Source organism: Dipodomys ordii, unplaced genomic scaffold (genome assembly GCF_000151885.1).
Source record: "Dipodomys ordii isolate 6190 unplaced genomic scaffold, Dord_2.0 Scaffold111, whole genome shotgun sequence".
Taxonomy (NCBI): Eukaryota; Metazoa; Chordata; class Mammalia; order Rodentia; family Heteromyidae; genus Dipodomys; species Dipodomys ordii.
In genome coordinates, this window is record NW_012267327.1 from 7255702 (window position 1) to 7277195 (window position 21494).

The following is a 21494-nucleotide window of genomic DNA, read 5'->3' on the forward strand; positions in this document are numbered from 1 at the left end:
TCCCTCCCTCCCTTCCTTCCTTCCTTCCTTCCCTCCTTCCCTCCCTCCCTCCCTCTCTCCCTCCCTCATCTCTGTCTTTTTGGCTTTCTGAGACAAGTTTCACTCTATAACTCAGGCTTGCCTGGAACTTACAATCTTCCTGTCTCAACCACCCAAGTAATGGGATTAGTAGTGTGTACCCAAATGCCCAGCTTGTTTATCTTCATTTCTTATTCCTTGAATCTTTTCTTCTATCTATATTGGCACCCAAGTACCTCTGAGTTTAGTATAAATGCTTCTCAACTTATGAAAGGGTTATGTCTCACTGAATCTACTGAGTCAGGAGGAAATGCAAGTAATTAGTTAGGGCAGAGGTCTGTGATGTAAAGTATGATTATGAAATGGCACCTTACTCATAAGACAGCACAAGTCTATAAGCCAGCTTGAGCTTGAATAACTTCATGATTAGTCCCCTGATTTAGTAAAGAATGGTTGCTGTGTAAGCCCCTAGCCAGCACCTGCTTCAGGGAGGCTGTAACCAACTCTCTGATTGGTTGTGAGATGCATAGATGCCTCATAGATAAGACCAACTTGGGTAGTCCCATCAATAACAGATTGTAGTAAGCACTTTAGGAATTTTTTCCAAAAGCTTCATAAAGGCCTCCTAGACAAAGGCTTGCAATGATCACTCCTCTCTTGGATCCCTCCCTGTGGAAGTTTTATTTGTGAATGTCATTTGTCAAATCCATGAGACAAAGGACCTCTGCTACCTCTAGCCAGTTTAATACTATCGCAACTGAAACAATTTATAATAATCCAACCAACCTGTCAAATCTCATGGTGATGGCATTCCATCCCTACGGATGGCACTGCTGGCCTGGAGCTCTGGCTGTGGTTGCTTCCCCGCACTGCCTGGGTGTATCCTGCCACATGGGGATAGCCCAGGGAGAGATGAAAATTCACCATTTGAAATATGGTTTCTAAGGAACTGGGGGCATGGCCTGTTAAGAGCACGGCCCTGAGTGCAAACACCAATGCCATCAAGGGAAAATACAGAATGAAGTACAGCTCCTGCTGGGTGCCTATGGCTTTCCCACCTTCATAAAGTTGAAAAACTGTAAGTTTAGCTATCGTAAGTTGAGGATTTGTCTGTATTTCATATGTTTCCCTTGCTATCCTCGCCCCCCTCCAATCCTGGTATAAAAGCATTAAAGATCACAAAAGGTGCTTAGCCAAGTGGAACAAAATGGGGTGTCTGTGCCTGGAGAGGGATCTCCTCACAGACTGCAGTCTGTAAAGCAGGAAATTAAAAACTTGAGGGGAAACGTGAGCTAGAACCATTGGGTATGGCATAGAAAAGAGTTTTCCAATGAATGTCACAAACTGAATTAAAGAGCAGCCAGACTGGGGGGAGGTGGTCTCTGAAGTACAGCCTGTAAGATGGCCTGCATGGTTTTGTTGGAACTCCTTTGCTAGGACTGAGGACAGAGAATACTGAAGAGGCTCAGCAGCTGACTTCTGCAAGGTCCCCTCTGTGTAGTGGTCCAAGTTCAGGTCCGATGTGTCTGAATGATGAGAATGAGACCCATGAGTGCTGACCATGGTTCACACTGACTGCTTTGGCCTTTTTCTCAAGTCTCTAGATTCCACTAAGAATTCTTGAGATGCTGATGTGTTTCATGAGAAGAGCAGCACATAGACTGTGTGAAACTATTGGGGATTTTTTTTTTGGTAGTGGTGGTGGTACTTGGGTCTGAACTTAGGGCTTTGTGCTTAGGTAGGGGCTCTATCACTTGAGCCACACCTCCAGTTCTTTTTATATTGGTTATTTTCAAGGTAGAGTTTTCTTTTCTCTGGGACCAGTTTGGCTGTGATCCTCCTACTTTTGCATTCTCTTGTTAGTTGGAGAATGTATGTGCCTACCACTGTGCCCAGACATTTTGCTTCCCCAGTGGCTAGGTGACAGGCCTAGGCCAGCACACCCAGTCATTTCCTGGGCTGTCCTTGAACTACAATACACCCTCTCCATCTCTGCTTCCTAAGTAGCTAGGATTATAGGCTTGAGCTACCTTGCCCATTGTGTGCTAGTTATTTTTGCTTCCTGCATGAATGTATGTGTAGACTGAGATTGACCTATTTCGGGCATTTGTACTAAAAGAGCATATGCCACCATGCTCATTTTTTTTTTCTAAAGCTGAAGCTGGCCTGAAACTGTTATCCTCCTGGTCTTAACCTCCCACATGGCTCAGAAGAATGAATGCTCATCTCTGGATTCAGTTATTGGTTGAGAAAGGATCTTGCATGTATGGCCCACTGTCCTCAAACCATAATCTTCCTGCTTTTAGCCTTCTAGATAGCTAGAATTTCAGGTGTGAGCCACTGCTGTCTTGCTTACTCTTTTTTAAAAAATCTTTTAAATCACTTTGATTTTTATGAGGTATAGTAATTATTCAAATAGAGGGGTTTCATTGTGCTATTTTTATACAAGCATAGAATATACTTTGCTCATATTTATTCCCAACATCATTACTCCTTTCTTTCTTTCTTCCTCCCCCTCTTTCTTCCTCCCCCTCTTTCTTTCCTTCTTTCTTCTTTCTTTTTTCTTCCTTCCTTCCTTCCTTCCTTTCTTTCTTTCTTTCTTTCTTTCTTTCTTTCTTTCTTTCTTTCTTTCTTTCTTTCTTTCTTTCTTCCTTTCTTCCCTCCTTTCTTCCTTTTTTTTTCTTGCCAGTCCTGCAGTTTGAAATTTGGGCCTGGGCTCTGTCCCTGAGCTTCCTTTGCTCAAGACTACCGATGCATCATTTGAGCCTGAGCCACAGCACCACTTCCAGAATTTTCTGAATAGTTTAGTGGAGATAAGTCTCATGGACTTTGCTGCCTGGACTGGCTTTGAGCCATGATTCTCAGATCTCAGCCTCCTCAGCTAGGATTATAGTTGTGAGTCACCAGTACCTGGCTAGATTATTTTTTATCTTTTCTGACTACAGCTACTCACCTTATTAAAACTTTCTTGTAAGTTTTAAAAAATAAATTTATTATGGCATTGTCATATGTGCATACAATATACTTTAATGCTAATCAGCCCCAACCTCTTTTTCCCATTGCACCGCATCAAACCGGGCTCTTCCTCCTCCCTCTCTTATGTTATGTCTTTTTATTTTTTAATTTATATTTCACATATGAGAGAAAACATGGTATTTGTCTTTCTGAGTCTGGCTTGTTTCACTTCACATCTATCCATTTCCAAGAAGACATAAGTTCTTTCTTCTTTTACAACTGAATAATATTCCACCCTGTACCCATCACTATTTTCTTTATCCATTTAGTGCTTATTGGGCAGCTGGGCTAATTACATAGCTTGGTTATTGTCAATAGTGCTATAATACACATGGCTGTGGAGGTTTCTCCAGTATATGCTGACTTATATTTTGGATATTTGCCCAGGAGTTGAATAGCAGGGTCATATGTAGTCTATTTTTTAGTATCTTGAGGAACTTCAATTCTGATTTCCCTAGTGGCTGCACTAATTTACATTCCCACCAAGGTTTCTTTTATTTTTCTTTTGTCCCTCTAAGTCCTTGTTAGCATTATTATTGGACAAACCAATTTTTGTAACTGGTTATTAGTTCAAACCAAGTGCTGTTAACAAATCCAATGCAATTGCTGGACACGTCTAGAAGTTCTGAAGCATGGATTTTCTCTTTTGCTTGAATGGCCTGGGGTAGACATGAGAGGCTTATGGCTTAGCTCTTTACTTCTGAGTAAAGTTAATCTAGTGAAGATGGCAAAGCTGAGAGAATTGCAGAAAAAATGGAGTTAGAACCTTGACCAGAGTGCACCTGTAGCTCTTACTATTCCAGGACTTTCTACAGTGCTCAGTGAGAGAGTTAATTCATTGTTTACAATTTAAGCTAATTGGGTTTGAGGCTTTTTAATGTACAATTAATTATGTCTAAATGGAGATATGCATAGACCATAATTTGTAGTTTTCAAAGTACTCTCTCAGAGAGTTGAGCCTAACATCAACTCAACAGGGAAGTATGTCATTTTCATTTTATTCACTTACTTTCAGGTCTTCTAACTCTTATTTCAGAGTCATTTTTATAAATGACCATTCAAACTAGTGAATTCCAACTGAGGCAATATTATGTGATAGCAGTTCCTAATTTTCCTAATTTCAATTTTCTTGTTTAATAAAATCTAAATATTATTATTATTCCTTTTTTAGATTCCTTTTCTGCTGAACTACATTTCATGATTCACTTCTAAAGAGTTAGACTGAGATCCCTTAGAGAAATGCCTCAAGCTGAGCCATACCAGTGGTGAAAGTCCTCCTCGTCTCTCTCTCTCTCTCTCTCTCTCTCTCTCTCTCTCCTGTCCTATTTTTGATACTGCTTGTCAAAAATAGTCAAAAGGAATGAAAGATTGGTCCCTAATCTGGGCTCTGGTGGCTCACACTTGTAGCTACTCAGGAGGCTGAGATCTGAGGATCAAGGTTCAAAGCCAGCCTGGGCAGAAAAGTCTGTGAGACTCCTATCTCTAATAAACTTCTTAGAAAAAGCCAGAAGTGGCACTGTGGCTCAAGTGGTAGAGAGCTAGCCTTAAGCACAGATAAGCTCAGGGAAAGAGCTTAGGCCCAGAGTTCAAGCCTCTTGGTCTGTAATAATACCATGAGACAGCTGAATCAATAGCAACAGAATTCTGGTGAGAGAAGTACCCTCCTATTTGTTTAAATCACAACTAGCCAAGTTTTCCAACATTTATAGCTCAAACATTCCTAACTCATACATATTAGTGTCTGGCAAAATGAGCCAATTTTCCTTCAAAGAAGATGGATGCCTTCCAATCAAAATACATGAGAGTATGGGCTTGATGAGATTGTTTAGCCTCTATTAATAGTATTCTTTTTCCATGTGTCTTGTCTTCCTGGGATATCCTGAGCCTATAGCTCTGTGGTCAGCACTGCACCCTGTTCATTTTGGTATAGACAAGTAATTACTGGAGCAATTGCTCAAAATGGACCATCAATGGGACGTTAGCAAAGAGTAATACTTCTCAGACACTCTTCTCTGAGACACATGGATTTATATATGTCCATAATCCTTATAGTGGAGGGTTTACAGTGTTCCTTTTTTTTCTCACCTGCTTCTAAGGAAGGATAGGAGAAATTGAAGACTAGGAAAAGTATATATAGACCGATTGGGATAGGATGCTTGATTCTCTGAGTGACATACTTCTCATAACTGATTGTTGATTAATAAGATTGCTTCAAGTCTTTTCTGATCTTTTATCAAGACAGATCTTTGTTGAAGGAAATGATGGATAGATATTGAGTGTCAATGACTGAAGAAAATTGGTAAGACAAAAAAGAGGCACTCCCAAAGCCAATTCCCCGTGGAGAGACTCCTTCTTCAAGTGTGTGTGTGTATGTGTGCAGCGGACACTGGGGCTTGAACTTGGGGTCTCACACTCTTGCTTGGATATTTTTACTCAAGGCTAGTGCTCTACCACTTGAGTCACACCTCCACTTCTGGCTTTTTTTGTTGACTAATTGGAGTAACAATCTCTCAGACTTTTCTGCCAGATCTGGACTCAAACTGCAATCCTCAGATTTCAGCTTCCTTAAGTAACTAGGATTATAACCATGAGTCACCAGTGCTCAGCTCTTCTTCAAGTCTCAGTTTTGATTTCTTTGACCACGCTCTTGGTTACTGACAGCACCTACAAGAAAAGAGGAGAGTGATGCGTTCTAGGACTAGGGTGGTCCTTCCCTTCTGGAGTAATGGTTAAGATTTGAAAGATGGAAACCACCAGTCGATGAGGAAGACCATGTCCAGGCATGCAGTGGGAAGGGGTAATAAATACTGAAAGAGCAATGAATAGCTCGCAGCAGTGAGAGCAGTGCTGTTTAAAGGATGTCTGTGATGCCCTCTTTCTTCATCATCGAGATGGGAGCCACAGACCATGAAGTACCAGCAAGCATTGGAAATGTGACTAGATGGGAGCCACAAACCATGAAGTACAAGCAAACATTTGAAATGTGACTCATGTTACTGAGGAAATAATTTAAAACATTTTTTGTTTTAATTAATTGATCTTTAAGAGACATTGGTTATCAACTGGTGATAAGAATCCTTGACCATTTTCTTTCCTCTCTCCTCTCCTCCCACTCCTAATTCCCTTTCCTCCCCTCCCCTCTTGTCTCCTCTCCTCTCCATTTTTTATCTTTTTTGGATCTGGTCTGGTTATATGGCCCAGGTAAGACTTGAACACATGATCCTTTTGCCTCTAACTCCAATGTGCTGGGTGTAGAGATATGTTCCATCATTGTCTGACTCTCTTTTTGTTTCTTTCCTTTTTTTTTCCTCTCTACACTGCCTGGAAGTACCTAAAGTTCCTCACTCTTGAACAGAAATAACACATGCTTCAAAGATCTTTTTCATTATTATTGCATAGACAATAATGAATAGTTCATGTCCCCTCTTTAAAATGTCTGCCTGTATCAATGAATGTAGACTCATATGCTATAGACAGGAACTGCCTATATAGTTCATATATTCCAGAGACGATTCGTTGCAGGCATTCATGCATCAATGTTTCTTTAGCACATGTATGTACCAGGTTGTATGTTTGGACTACAGAAAAAGAAGATCAAAGACTTGAAGCATGACTCAGCCTAAGTGGGTGACAGAAAAGTCAAGATAATTACAAGATCCTTCACCATGAGAATTTGTCTAACTGGGAAGAATAAATACATATTCTCCCCTCCTCCTTCAGTCTTTCCTTAACTTTAGATCTAGCTCAATCTGACTAGCTGTTATTCTTCTTTTCATTTTTGTTCTGTATTTATTTCTTTCCTTTGTGTGCCCTTTTTGAGATCATAAGTCTAATTTTAGTTCCCAGCCATTCTTTAATAGGGGTGCTGGCACAGGCAGTCTGTGTTCAAGGTTTTTGCTCTCCCGTGATATGTCACACTTAATTAACTGTCACCTTCACTATTAATATTAACTGAAATATTAATTTGATGAATCTTAATTTCTCTTAATCATAGCATCATTTTGATCCTTCATTGGATCCTTTAGGATGACAGTACAGAGGAGAAATATTAATAGCATATTAAAGTGGTTAAAAAAATTTCTGTAATAATTGCATGTTTTCTCAGTAATAATCTTGCTTTTGAGCAGCTGTAGGCACCCTTATTTCCTTGTTAGCAAACGGATGTTTTGTCTTGATCACCTCCTGACTCTATTTTGCACTTTCAAATGAAAATACTTCCAAATTTAAGAAATGTTTCTCCCCAGAAGAATTCTCCAGGGCCCACAGCATTATCTATGTAGTAAAGGCTCTGTACTATTAATGGAGGCATGCTAAATCTAAATTTGAAGTTTTTATCTGTTCCTTTGGTAGCTCAGTCTATGGAGAAGCAGTCCCTAGGAGAAAGGAGCCTAGAGGGAGGGCAACAGGACCGTCCAGAGAAGTTGGATTGATTTGGAAACCATTTTTCCTATTTTTATTCATTAAAGTATGAAGAGAGGTGTTTTTTTTTGGGGGGGGTGTCCAGTCCTGGGGCCTTAACTCTGGGCCTGGGTGCTGTCCCTCAGCTCTTCAGCTCAAGGCTAGCGCTCTACCACTTGAGCCACAGCGCCACTTCCAGCTTTTTTCTTTTTGCTTATGTGGTGCTGAGGAATCGAACACAGGGCCTCATGCATGCAAGGCAAGCGCTCTACCACTGAGTCACCTTCCCAGCCCCATGGTGTGTTTTTTGTATACATTTTTTTACCCCTCAGCTTCTGCCCTATATCCTTCTGCACATGCTCACCCCCAGATACATTGATTTTGGATGAAAATATGTATTGAGCTGTCCTCCCCACCCCTTGCGTCACAGAGACAGGACTGTCACAGAGAATGTTCCTAGGAAGAGCACCATCACTCCAGTCCCTCAAGTCCATCACTAGACACACAGCTCCCTGGTTCTGATGTGGGCAAATGGTAGCCACCTTCCACAGGGTTAGCTCCCTTACAATTGGAAGAGTGACAGGAGTTCACCTTTCTTCCCCAGTTCCCAAGGAGTATTTGGAGCCCTAAAGATTAGGAGCCCCAGGAACAACCCATTCTTGAATCCCACTCACCTCCAAGTATACCACCCATGGCATCACCAAGGTGGCCACCAGCAAGTCTGCCACAGCCAGGCTCACCACTAGATAGTTGGTCGTTGTCTGCAGGACCCGCTCTCTCAACACAGCCACACACACCAGGCCATTGCCAAAGATGATGGCTAGGATGAGTGCACAGTAGGACAGAGCATAGTAGGCATGTGTGCGGGTTCGGTTGGTACCCGTGGAGTTCTCTGCCCCGCAGGTGGAATTGATGTGGCCGCTTAGTTGGCTCAGAGGTGCCATGGTCCAGAGGGAGGGATGTGGCTCCCAAGAGTTCCTAGGAGGAAACAGAAAATGATGCCACTAAAATGAGACTCCTTAAAACTTGAGAGCTTAGATGCATACTTTAACTGAGCATGTGAACCCGTAAGATCCAGTGTTTCTGTGTACCAGGTACTCTTGTGAGAACTAGTGATACTGAGAAAATCAAGCCGCCTGGACAGATAGCTGTTGAGCGAGTGGTTCAAACATCAGTGTAAGCAGCAGGAAGGGCTAGCATGGGAGTGGGGTGGCGGGAGGGGAAGCCAGCAAGGCTGGAGGCCAAGATGGGCATTGCAGAGCGGAAGGGAGTGAAGTAAGAGGCCATGCGGAGCCACTGAGGAACTTGCCTGGAGACTGTGAGTGCGATGGGAGGCTGCTGCAGGCTGAGGCTCCTAGCTTAGCTATTTCCTAGCTGTGGGACTTGGGCACATTACCCCACCCTTCTATGTGCCAGTTTCCTCCCTAGAAAACTGGGGAATAAGGGCCGCCAGCCACAGGTGGCTGGTGAAAAGGATATGTGTCTGCCTTGTCATGCACCAAATGATTTCTTGGGCCTTAAATGGCCCTCAATACAGACATTCCCCTGAGAATTGAATGATTTATTAGAGATGCATGATTTTGAAAGCTCTGCCTGACACCCAAAACACTACACAAATATTGTATTTGCTTTTTCCACTTTATCAATCTGTTTCTCTTAGATTCCTTCTCAGTTTTTCTTCTTCCTACAGCTATTGTTGCCTTTGCCTTTCCTCTGATTTGCCTTTACCTCTCTAGACTTTCTTTCGTTTTGTTTTGTTTTTCTCTCTCCATCTCCTCCATCCCTCCCTTTCCTCCCCGGACTGGCTTTGCACTGTAATCCTCAGATTTGCTCCTCCTGAGTAGCTAGGATTAAAGGTGTGACCAACCAGAGCCCGGCTTCCCATGTTCACTTATACCTTATATAAATAGGCATGGTGGGTTTGGGAGAACAGCTCTCAAAGTATTGGGTTCTTATACAATAGCTTTTCTATTTAGAGAAGTTCCCTGTGTGGAATTTATTTAAAACTTCCCAATTTTAAAAGATTGGCTACCAATTAAAAATGTTCAAGCCTAATGTGGCCGTCCTCCAAACCTGAATGCCATATTCATGGGCTGGTGAGTCACCAGTTTGCAACTTCTTACACAGGGAAATTAAGACCCAGAGAAATGAGCATCATCTCTTTTTTTTAGAGTTTATTATAATTATCTTTAAATAGTTGTACAAAAGGGTTGCCAATTTACAAGGCAGTCATGAATGCATTGCATCTTGGTCAGTTTCAGCCTTTTCAACATTTTCCTCCCCTGAGCAACATAGTTTTAAAATATATGTATATATATAATATATTTATGTTATCTATCACATGTATTTATATATTATATACGTAATATGTTTGCTAAACATATTATAAATATATTATTGTTAGTATTAAGGTGTTGTACAAAGGGGTTGCCAGTTCATAAGTCAGGTAATGGAATACATTTCTTTTTGGATAATGTCACTTCTTCCTTTGTATTCCCTCCCATTCCTGACCATAAGTTGCATAGTTCATTTTCCATATATAGTGTCTACTAGGTGAGAAATGTATCTTAAGTCTTACAGCTTATTAGTGAGAGAGCTAGCAAACAAATCTAATTCTTTCAATACCCTCCTTTAGTATCCGAAAGCTATAGCAACTGTGGTATTACTTCCCATGAGCCAACTCTGTGGAGGTTTTAGATTTAGAGTGGGAAGGCATTGGAGCCCACCAGCTGCACTTGTGATGTGTATCTGTAGGGTCAGCCCTATAGAAAGAGCTCCAGCCCTCACAGGCAGGTTTGCATGGATTTATGGGGCACCAAAGTTACCACTGCTGAAGAAAAGGCCCATGTGCCAGGGCTATCAGGGTATTAAGAAATATGCTGGGGAAAGACTTGAGTTCCATGGCTGACAGCACAGCTCTGAAACCTAGGCAGAACAACATTTAAGTCTGGCTGGCTCTGTGGTGTAGGGAGCCCAGTTCTGGGACTCTACTGTCCTTGGAATGTTTGGATCCCCTGAACCAGTGTGGTGGTCAGGATTTGCACTCAGTCTTTATGCAGCTTTTCTTGTATCAAGCTATTGGTCTAAGCATGGCTATATATATTTTTTTATTAGTATACATTATTTATAAAGGGAGGGGGCTTCATTGTAAAATTTATTGTGACATTTCCACACATGTATACAGATATATCCTGATCCACCTCACCCTTCTCTCACTCTTCCCTATCCTATGCCCCATTTTTAAGACAATTTCAACAAGTTCCATTTTCATCTATGCAAATAAGCTATGTTGACTGTGTTCACGCTCATTCACCCTTTGTTACAGCTATAATTTTGTACCTCATTGGAAACATTTCAGCCTGGAAACAAGTGTTAAAATGAACCAATGATTGGAAAGGGGTGACCAACTGGGAATGAATTCAGAGAATCGCTTAAAAAATGTTCTTTATCTTGGCACATTGTTTGCAGTCACTATAAATTTTAAAACATAATAATAATTCTTGATAATAATTATAATTTTCTCATTATTTGGAGAAGGGCAGCCGCTACCCTGGAGATAGCATTACTGTTGCCAAGAGCTTTTGGGAAAATACAATGCATTCTGATTGTTCAAGGATATTTCTCCCTTCCAGGCAGGCTCAGGCACAGAGCACCTTTTTTTTCACAGCTGGGCCACCTTGGAAGGAGGTGGGCAGAATAATTCTCTCCTGAAGTCTGCGGATGATTAATGATGTCTTAGCCTCCTCTTACCGATCAAGTGAGAGAGAAAGCATAAGACTCTGGTGTGTTTGCTGCATGTTGCCGGACATTGTATCTGCCAGAAGGTTTGACAGCTACTTAAAAATAGTATAGCTTAGTGTCAATGGCTAATTCTAAGAAGGGAAATCCTCAACTCTGAAAACCAAGTCTGAGCTTGATGTTAGAATCACAGCTACATGGATTGCAAATTCCTTTTTTTTTTTAATATCATACTGTCTTAAGTCTTAGATTCTTTATAGCAGCAGGTGGGTAAATTGTGGTTGTCCAGGAAGTTCTTGATGAGTTGTGGGCGTGGGAGATGAAAGTAGAGATTAGTGAGATGCTACAATGCTCCCTGCCTCTCAGCTAATTATTTCAACTTTTTTTTCCCCTGCATAGATTCTTTTCAAATCAGACTTGCTTATATAACACAGAGCTAGGCTGCTATTTCTTTTCTTCCTTTTTCCTTCTGATGGAGGTGCGAACAGATAGCAAGCTGGTCTCAGTAGCTCTTGAAGCCAAAAGCTTGAAGAATTTATTAACTCAATAATCATTCTCTAAGTAATTCACAATGATAGACTTCATCAGAAAAACGAGGATAAGTTACTGACACTTTGTAGGGTTAATGTGAAGATTAAATGCAATTACATATGTTAAGCTCTGGTATTACTGACACATTGGGCTGGATATTTTTGGGGGGGATTCTTTCCTGTGCATTGTAGGATGTTTATAGCAGTGTCTTTGACACCTACCCACTAGGTGCCGTAGCATACCTGTTTCCTCCAAGCTGAAACAACTAAAATGGCTCTAGACATTTCCAAAGTTCTACTGGGGACTTGGGGGGGGGGGAAACAACATTTTTTGCCTATTAAAAATCATGTTAGATTTCATATTTTACACAATGGAATATGGTAGCTTTTAGTGGGGAAGTATGAGTGGAAAGGACTAGCAAAATTTCAGACTGTCTAGTAGACTTGGCAATTAGGAGCAAAGAGCATTGGGAATTATGAAGGTGGTAAGAGGTGGGGAAGATAAGGACTTGAGGATTGTGGCTGCTTTTGCTCTCTTCAGATGCATTGCATATAACATTATTTACAAAATCAAAGGTGCTTTAAAATATTTTTAAACACAGTATTGGCTTATCTTTCCCTTTACAGCATGCCTTAGCATCCTTCAAGGCAGTAGGTTGCCTCTAGTGCTTTCCTTTTTGGCAGTATTGGGAATTGAACTTCGAGCCTCATGTTTATAAAGCAAGCCACAGTTCTACCATTGGAACTGTGCTTTCAGCTCTATGATTCCATTTAAAAGGCAGTGAGCCAGAGTGATGAAGCTACCACACACTATAACATACGCTCTGTTTTACTGATGTTCAGTTTCTCATGGCTGGGTGAATGTCTGCCTGAGACATCTGTGGGCAACCTGTGTCCTGGATAGACAGTCATTAAGATCTGTAAAGTTTTCCCTTGGGCATGGTGGTACACATCTATCATCCCAGCTACTTGGGGGGTGGGGACAGGAGCATTATAAGCAAAGTTAGCAAGAGCAATTAAAAAACAGTTAAAACAAAAAGAAGACACAAGCAAAATGGCTAGGGGGCATGTCTCCAGTGGTAGAACTCTTGTATTGAGGCCCTAGTTTCAATCCTGTGTGTGTGTGTGTGTGTGTGTGTGTGTGTTGTACTAGAATTTGAACTTTGTGTGTGTGTGTGTGTGTGTGTGTTGTACTAGAATTTGAACCTAGGGGCTAGACACTGTTTCTTAGCAATTTTTGTTAAAAAGTAGTGCTCTACCACTTGAGCCATAGCTTTACTATGGTTTTTTTGGGTAGCTAATTGGAAATAAGAATGTCATAGCCTTTCCTGCCTAGGCTGGCTTTGAATTTCAATCCTTAGATCTCAGCCTTAGATATCAGCTGAGCCACTGGTACTTGGCTGATATAACTTTAAAAATGGATTAAATAATAGATCTGAAAAAATTATGTTAAGTGAAGTTAGTCAGGCCCAGCAAGACAAAAGATGCATGTTTTCTCTTATATATGGAAGCCAGATAAACTTGTAAACTTATAAGAATGTTGGATGGCATGCAAGTTATACAAATGTACTAAGTCAAATACAGTAGATTCAAGGGATAACTGAAGTAGTGTAATTCTTTTGAAAGGCAAATCAAAGCTCAGGAAAATAAAGTACCAGGAAGTGAATACTCAAAAAGGGTGGAGTGAAGTCAAGGGTAAAGGAGTAGAAGAATGAAGAGGAGAAAAAGGGGGAAATGCAGTCAAGAATCCAATGTCTAACCTGCAAAATTAAGAAGAGTGAGGGAAGGGGTGAGTACAGGAAGGGTAGGTGAGAATGTTGAAAGGGGTGACGTTGATCAAGATAAATAATTCATAAGCTGCTTTGTTAAATGGCAACTCCTTTGTACAACTACTTAAAAGGCACCCCCCTCCACAGGAAAAACGAAACACAGAGAGATCTTCTACTGAAGACCATGAATGTCATAGAGGCTGATTGGAGCCAACTTTGGTCTCAAGTCTTCCTAAACCCCAAACTCATAGTTTATTTGATGTGTCCATATTGGTGGAAGTTGATGCTAAGATGGGTTTTCCTCAACTCAGCATAATGCACCAAGGTAGCAGTTTTCATGACACAACTCTCATGTACCAGACCCTGACTGTTACCTTCTCTGTCTTTTCCTTAGTCAGTTCCTGAACACGACTCTCCAGAGCTTTTTTGGTCTGCGCTTGAATTCAGACTTGCTAAATTGCCTAATAAAATCTAATTATAATAGCTAACATTTATAAGCATATTTAAATCTCACAACTACCTGATGGAGAAGCTAGGTGTTATTTTTAATCCTCATTTTTGCACATGAAGAAAATGAATCATAGAGAAATTGTCTTGCTGCGGTCATAAACCAGTAAATGATGGAGTTGATTCAACCCAAGATTTGCTTGAGACTAGAGCTCATGTTCTGAGTTTCCATGCTACTGGGATATGACACACAAATCTGAGATGGGAACAAATTGTTGAGATCTTGCCTCATCAGAATATCACCTTACCAAGTGTGTTGAAGTCTATGCAGGTGTGTGCTGCTCAATACAACCAGTGGGAGTTATATTATCATTAATTTTAGAGGAAGTCTTTAGCATTTCTATGGCACTATATTCTAACAAATTATTGTCTAGTTTATTTTTCTAAAATGATTCATAGGTGCATTGAACTACATAGAATATTTATATATTGGGGTACATTGATGTTGTTGGTAAATGTGCAAAAAAATAAAAAGCTGTAGCTGGTTACTGAAATCCAGCAACTAAGATAATACAGGTTTTTCTTCATTAAACCTGACCAGGAAAGCAGAATCCCCTTATTATGCATGCTAATCTTTAAAGGTTGAGCCCACTTGTCATTCTCATCAAAGATAAAATGGGGTGAACGTGATCAACCAAATCTAATATTAGCTAGAATCTATTTGTTATTTGCTTTAATGCATATTCCATCATAGAAGCTTTCTCTTTGGATACTATCAATGTTTTCCTTGATTGACATCCTTTCCTACTGCAGTCCCTTGGAAATATTCTTTTTTATCCCACCTCTCCAGCCCCCAGAAATATTCATTTCTAAATAAAAACAAGTGCCCAAGGAAGACTGTCACATTGTCTCCCCCCCTCCTTTTTTTTTTTTTTTTGGCTGCAAGAGATCCGAAGGGCAGATCCTTAAGTCTTATCCAAGGACAGACATCTTACTGATCTTTCAGCACTTAGGAAGCAAGTCATTTCAAGAGCAAATAGGCATGTAGACTAAGTTTAGAATCCAAGTTACAACTTTGCTGTGGCTGCATTATTATTTGTGCATGCATTTTGATGGTATTTGATTATAGTAAATGAATGAGCTGGAACAAATGCCTAATTGCAATAACTTCTGTTGACCCAATAAGCTACAGTAAGTAATAGAAGTCCCACAATTGAGCTACAACAATGCCCTCAGAATCATATATCATCATTGAAGAAAACATACACAATCATCATCTCAAGTACTGCATATCTCTGCTGGGAATAATTGGATTCTGACTTGGAAATAGCCTGACTTTAAATAGACCATTGAAAGCAGTGCCTCTCCAAACCCTCAGCCCTGGATTACCAGGGTGTTGAACTGGGGAGTTTGAAGTAATAGATCCTTACAATTAAGAAAAACCCTTAAGATGAATACAATCAATTTCCATACAAATCCCAGGAATAATTATAGCTTTTTATTTTCTATCTTTTATTTCTGTCTTGATATTGCTTCTAGAGCCCACAAGGACATGTCTTGAGGATGGGGAGGAAAAAAAGAGAACACATTTCTACTATCCAATCATTTAAGAAAATAAAAACCAAACTATTTCCTCAGGGTTTCAGGTTTTCAAATACAAATGACATGGAGTTTTAATACATATTCTTAGAGTACTAAAGAATTCCAAGCTAGCCAAATCACGTGCCAGGAAAATAATATATACTACATTAGAGATGAAAAGGCAAATTACTTACCCTGAAAACTTCTTGTGATTTCTGGAGATTGTACAGTTTAGCACATCAGCTTCTGCAGCCATATCCAGCAGATAGACCCAAGCAAAGCAAACTTAGTCTTTTCCTGGACTAAGACTATGGAAATGAATAGAATGAAAATCATCTATTTTTGCCTCTGAGGTAGAATTACTTGTGAGCTACTCTTCCAGCTTCCCTATGAGACCTCGCTGCGTGTTTCATAGCTGCTTTTCAATGCATCCGTTTTCCCTAGAGGATTTGGGAGGGACCCTACTAATACTGTTTGGGTCAGCTGTTCAGCGTCTCTGTCCTTGGTCCTGAAAGAGAGATAAGGTAGGCAGGCACAAACAGGACCGGTTTTCTATTTCATTCTCCTTCTTTCCCTCTGTGTCTCTATTTGCTTCAGCACTGTGCTCTTTAGTACATGTGTATTTTTCCATCAGTTCTCTTTTTAATCTCAGTATTTCTACTCCCTTTACCTCTGTGCTTTGATATCTCTTGAATAACTCTCACCATCCTCAGTTTAATTGCCTTTTCAGCTGTTGGTGGGTGTAAAGATGATTGGTTCAGAAGAAGGAAGAGATCAACAAATGGATACCACAGTTAATGGAAATCAGTACAATTAAAAACACAATTGACAGAATAATTGAACTTGGAGGTGTATGCCTGTCTGGAAAAAAAAAGAAAGCTAAAGGTAATATATTATAATGGAAGCAAAACTGAGGCATGGAGTGTAAGTAGGGCTAAAGATGAAGTAAAACCATTGTTTATTCAGCATTATCTCTTGATTTCAATAAACTTTATACCTTTCCAGTTCATTTTACTCCTCATCTGTTATCTCTCTCTCTCTCTCTGTCTCTTTCCCTCCCTCTCTCTCTTTCATTCTTTTTCTCTAACCTTGCTTTAAAACAGGCTAAAATGAGATATAGCCAAGGGCAATCTCAATGAAAGCCAGCACCTACACAACCTTAATTCATGTTCACATGTTCATAGAACATGTTCCCCTTCTATCCTAACTACTCTTTGTTCTTTTGTTTTTAGTTTCTTCTCTATTCTCAGACAGGGCAGTAAGTCTTCCCTAGAGTAGCTTCCATTTGTGGATGAGCTTGACAGCTCCAGTGCTGACTGCCAAGCAGAAGCCCGTCCTCATTTGATTAAGATAGAGACCTCTGCTGGCAGAGAAAAAGGCAGAAGTAGCAGCCACAAGGTCTGAATGCTGTTAGTCAAAACAACCATCATTTATTAAGCATGTACTATTAACCAGTCATTTTCATGTACTGCCTCTTCTAACTCTTTTGTCAGTCCTGCAAGGTAGGTACTTTTTTTTTCTTAAAAAAAAAACAAAACCTTCCTTGATTTGTAGATGGGAAAATTAAGGCTTACAGAAGTTAACAATTTTTCAAAGGTCACACAGCTAACAACTAGATCTAGAATTTGGGTTTGGACAACTTTATTCTCTTAAGCACTATGGTATAATTTTTCCAAATGTAGAAAATTTAGTTTTCTCAAGTGATGAATCATTTTTCAGAGAGAATAATTGTTAATGCTATTAATAAAGATATTGACAATATATTATTTGTATGATGACTGTTTTGGGAAGCATTTTCTAGATCATGTTCTTGCCTGCATCTTACATCAGTCCACATAATGTTTCTTCTTTAAAGACTTTTTTTATTGATTTATATATTAGAAGGTTTACAGTAATATAAATCAGGTAATCAGTACATTTCTTTTTGAACAGTGTCATTTTTCCCCTTGTTTTCTCCCAGTTTTTCCCCTCCTTCCCCCTCCCCCACAAATTGTATAGCTCATTTTCAACATAGTGTCTAGGGAGTATCACTGCTGAATTAGTTCACCCTTTTTCCCACCATTTCTGTGTTTCCCCATATCCTCCCCAAATCAGATAAACTTACACACAAGACAAAAGGCACAGAAATCAAAAACTGCAACAAAAGGGGAAAAATAGAAAAAAACAACAACACAGAACATATAAAACCTCTTGTTATCTGTGTACCCCTGGCTCATGCCTGTAATTCTAGCTACTCAGGAGGATAAGATCTGAGGATCATGTTTCAAAGCCAGCCCAGCCAGGAAAAGTGTGAAACTCTTATCTCCAATTAACCACCAGAAAACTGGAAGTGGCACCATGGCTCAAATGGTAGAGAACTAGCCTTGAGCTGAAGAGCTGAGGGACAGCTATCAGGCCCAGAGTTCAAGCCCCATGGTCAAACCCCCCCCCTCCCCCAAAAAACACCAAAACCAACCCTCTTGTTTTCATTTCTTAGAGTTCATTTTGATAAGCATCATTTTATATGATTATATGTACATAGCTATTGAGCCCATGTGATCTTTGCTTAAGAATATTCTTCTTTGGTCTCATTGTGTGAATGTTTAGAGTCTTGTTTAATTCTCATGTCCAAGAGATATCTATTTTTTTAAAATAGAAGCTGTATGGACTGAATTGTGTCCTCTCCTCTCCCTCAATTTATCTGTTGAAGCCCTAACCTTAAAATGTGACTGGATCTGAAAATTTGATCTTTAAAGTCCTAGCTAAGTTAAATTGAAGGCTTTATGTATGTTCAATTCCAGTAGATCTGATGTCCTCATAAGAGAGTAAGAGGCACTAGAAATATACTAGAAAGGCTACAAGAATTGAGAAAGGTGGTGGTTTCTGGAAGCCAGGGAAAAGTGCCTCTGGAGGAGTCAAACCTGCTTACAAGTTGATCCTTGACTTTAAACCTTCAGAACTATGAAGAGACTTTTCTGATTTGAGCCTTCTAGTCTTTGGTATTTTGTTATGGTAGCCCTAAAAAACTAGTACAGATTCTTTTTCTTTTTAATTTTATTTGTGAACATATAGTACAGATTCTTAGACATAGGTAATCCAAGGTTGAATACAATTGGTTAGGGATGCACTAAAGCTACTAGCACAACCATGTTCACTACAGCATTGTTTACCATAGCCAAAATATGGAACCCACACAGATGCTCCTCAGTGGACAAATGGACCAAGAGAATTTTCTACTCATCCGTCAGAACGATGTTGTACCATTCATAAGGAAATGGAAAGACTTGGAAAAATTATATCAAGCAAAGTAAGCCAGATTCAAAGAAAAAAGGGTATATGGTTTCCCTCATTTGTGATAACTAGAATGTGCCTATAAATCTACAAGCGAATATACTGGATATATATATATATATATATATTCAGACAGGATAAATTATATAGATCTCTAGACATTCATCTAGTGAGACCAAAGGAGTGGATCTTAGGAGTGGATCACAAAGGCTCAATAGCTATATGCATATGATCATAAAAAATGGAAACAAGAGGTTTTTGTACTTGTTGCTGTTTTTGTTGTCTTTTCCTTTACTTTTGTTCATTATTTTATTTGCCTTTGAGATGGAAAGGGGTGGAGCTCACTATGTTGGAAATGAACTGTACAACTTGTAAGTGGGGAAGGTTGGGAAAAACTAGGAGAGAGTGATGGAAAGGTTACATCGTTCAAAAAATAATGTGCTCATTACCTGGCTTATGTAACTATAACCCCTTTGTACATCACCTTTACTATAACAATAAATATATTTTTTTTGAAAAAAACATTTGGTTAGGCATAAATATATTAGTAATGTAGCATGCTCATATTGAAAATACTCTGAGACTAGAATGACAACCTTGAATGTGAACCTCCAGGTTCTTCATCTCTTAAATGAGGGGACCAAGAGACCATGCACTGTTAAAGCCTAGTTTGGTCTGATATATAAAATCAGAAAGTAACTGCAGGGCAGTATGCAAGCAGAATGAAATAGAGGCATGCTAAGGAGCATAGAACTTTATTCAACATCATAGTTTCCTGTTTGTTTTTTTAAACATTGGAATATATTGTACTTAATGATACAGCTGTTCTGCTATGTATGAATGTGGCAAGAAGGTCTTATTTCTCTGCTTTCTGTGTTGAGAACCCACAGCATATCCTGACAGAGTAGTTACAAATGGGGGAAAATCCACAAATGAGAAAAATCCTTTTTCTTCAACATTTTTTGTAGTGCCTTTGTTTGGCAAAGTGCAAAGGAAGATAGAGAAATAAAAATTCTTATTCTAATGTCATGTAGAAGTTCCACACAGAGATATTAACTGACATACCCAAAGCTATCTAGGCAGTTCATTTTCTTAGCTCAGCAGTCTCTCTGGTGGATTCCTGACTTCTTGGGGAAATGGAAGGAATGGGTACAGGAAAGGGGAGGATAGTTTTCTTAAGAGAACCAGTGTAAGCGAAGTGTAAGTGAAAATCAGCAATTGCTTCTTTCAACTTGATATTTTCCATTCACATTGCTCCAAGCAGTTTTCATTCTTTTTTAAAAAAGGGAAGCCTTATTTATGATTGACAATGAGGATTCTGAGATTAGTCTTTTGGGGAGCACTCTAGAGCATGCTCCAAGGTTTTGTCTGGAACTAAGTTGGTTACAGAGTTTGTAGTGGAAACATTCTCTTCTGGCTTTGAAATGCTGGTTCAGGGTAACAACACAAGAAACATTGCTTTAATCACCAACCATTGAGGATAAGGTGACTTTCTCATACCACTTTAAACCTCCACAGCATTCACAGGAAGATCACATTCTCTAGGAGAGCACAGTGATGTGGGCTGGGCCAGGCAAGGAAACAGTGTCACTGCATACAGAGTTCTGTATGCAAAAGGGACACTGTGTTTCCATGGCTCATTATAACAGGCATTTCTCACTGTGAACAAGAAGACCTCTTTATCATGGTGATCTTAAATTGCAGGGATGGTAATCTGGTTTGATAAACAACCTTTAAATGTTTTTCACTGAAATCATCTCAACTTTTAAGAAGGCAAATAAAAGTTGTCGAAAGCAGTTATTGAAGCAAGTGATGTGGTTACACCTCCTCAATTCCAATCTTCTGTTCTCCAATGTGGTCCTGTGGTAGATGAGAACTATACGTAAGAAAGCCTGATGTTAAATGTTTAAATGTGTTTATTTGGGTATAATACAGTTCTGGAAAGAAAAAAAATTAGCCCAGCAAAGAGTTGTCCAATACCAAGCCTAATATCACCTCTACTAGGAAATGGCCGCAAATAACAGAAGGAGGTTGCTCAGTCAATGAAGCAGAGCAGCTAGGTAAGGGAATGCAAGCAATAGTTTTCACCATAATTTACGTTTAAATTGTATGTGCACTCGTCTTTCATCACTTGTTTTCCTTTTACCTTCACATCTCCCTTGCTTTCCCCTTTTTCCTACCTTCATCAGATAATCTTTTATTCTTCTAGCCTTTCTTTCATTTCTTCTATTGCTTTGCATTTCTTTTCTTCTTCAAAATGCACATGAATGGGGATGAAGAGAGACTAGAATGAGAGAATTTTTTTACATTATAAAAACTTCCTCTTTAATCAAGTCTTGAAACACAGAATAGATTTCTTGAATAAAATGGAAAATTTCCAATACATTGAGAGATAAATCCACAAGTCACCATACATAACAATACCCAATAGGAAAAAATAAAATAATGGGTTTACACCATCCCTGGTTTAGCCATGGTCTGATTCTTAAGATGCTTCCTCCCTCTGTCAAGTGCTCTGTGGATACCATGAGATCCCACTTAGCTGAGCTTGAAGCCCACAAAGCACTCCTCTGGTAGGGCTGTGGTGGTGGTGGCTCTACTCAAGAAGCAAAGCAGTTTCCAGCACATTCAAACAGTGTGTCAAACATCCTTTAAATATCAAAGTGAGAAATAAGAAAGCAACATATTCATGCTATGAGAAAGATGTTAGAAAGGACAAGTTGTGTAA

At 39.6% G+C, this 21494-nt stretch overlaps 1 protein-coding gene across 2 annotated transcripts in view; it reads right to left on the bottom strand.

Moving 5' to 3' along the window:
* Positions 1-15724, bottom strand: part of Drd3 (dopamine receptor D3) — a 48754-nt gene extending 33030 nt beyond the window's left edge. Inside the window, exons 1-2 of one of the 2 annotated variants that reach the window (XM_013028530.1) lie at positions 15691-15724; positions 8106-8409 (exon numbers count right to left, since the gene is read on the bottom strand). In XM_013028530.1, coding sequence (XP_012883984.1) covers positions 8106-8375 — 270 coding nt within the window. In that variant the 5' untranslated portion in view covers positions 8376-8409; positions 15691-15724. Of the gene's footprint in view, positions 1-8105; positions 8410-15690 lie in introns of those variants that run through there. The other variant, XM_013028531.1, reaches the window with a different exon arrangement.
* Positions 15725-21494: the final 5770 nt, after the last annotated feature.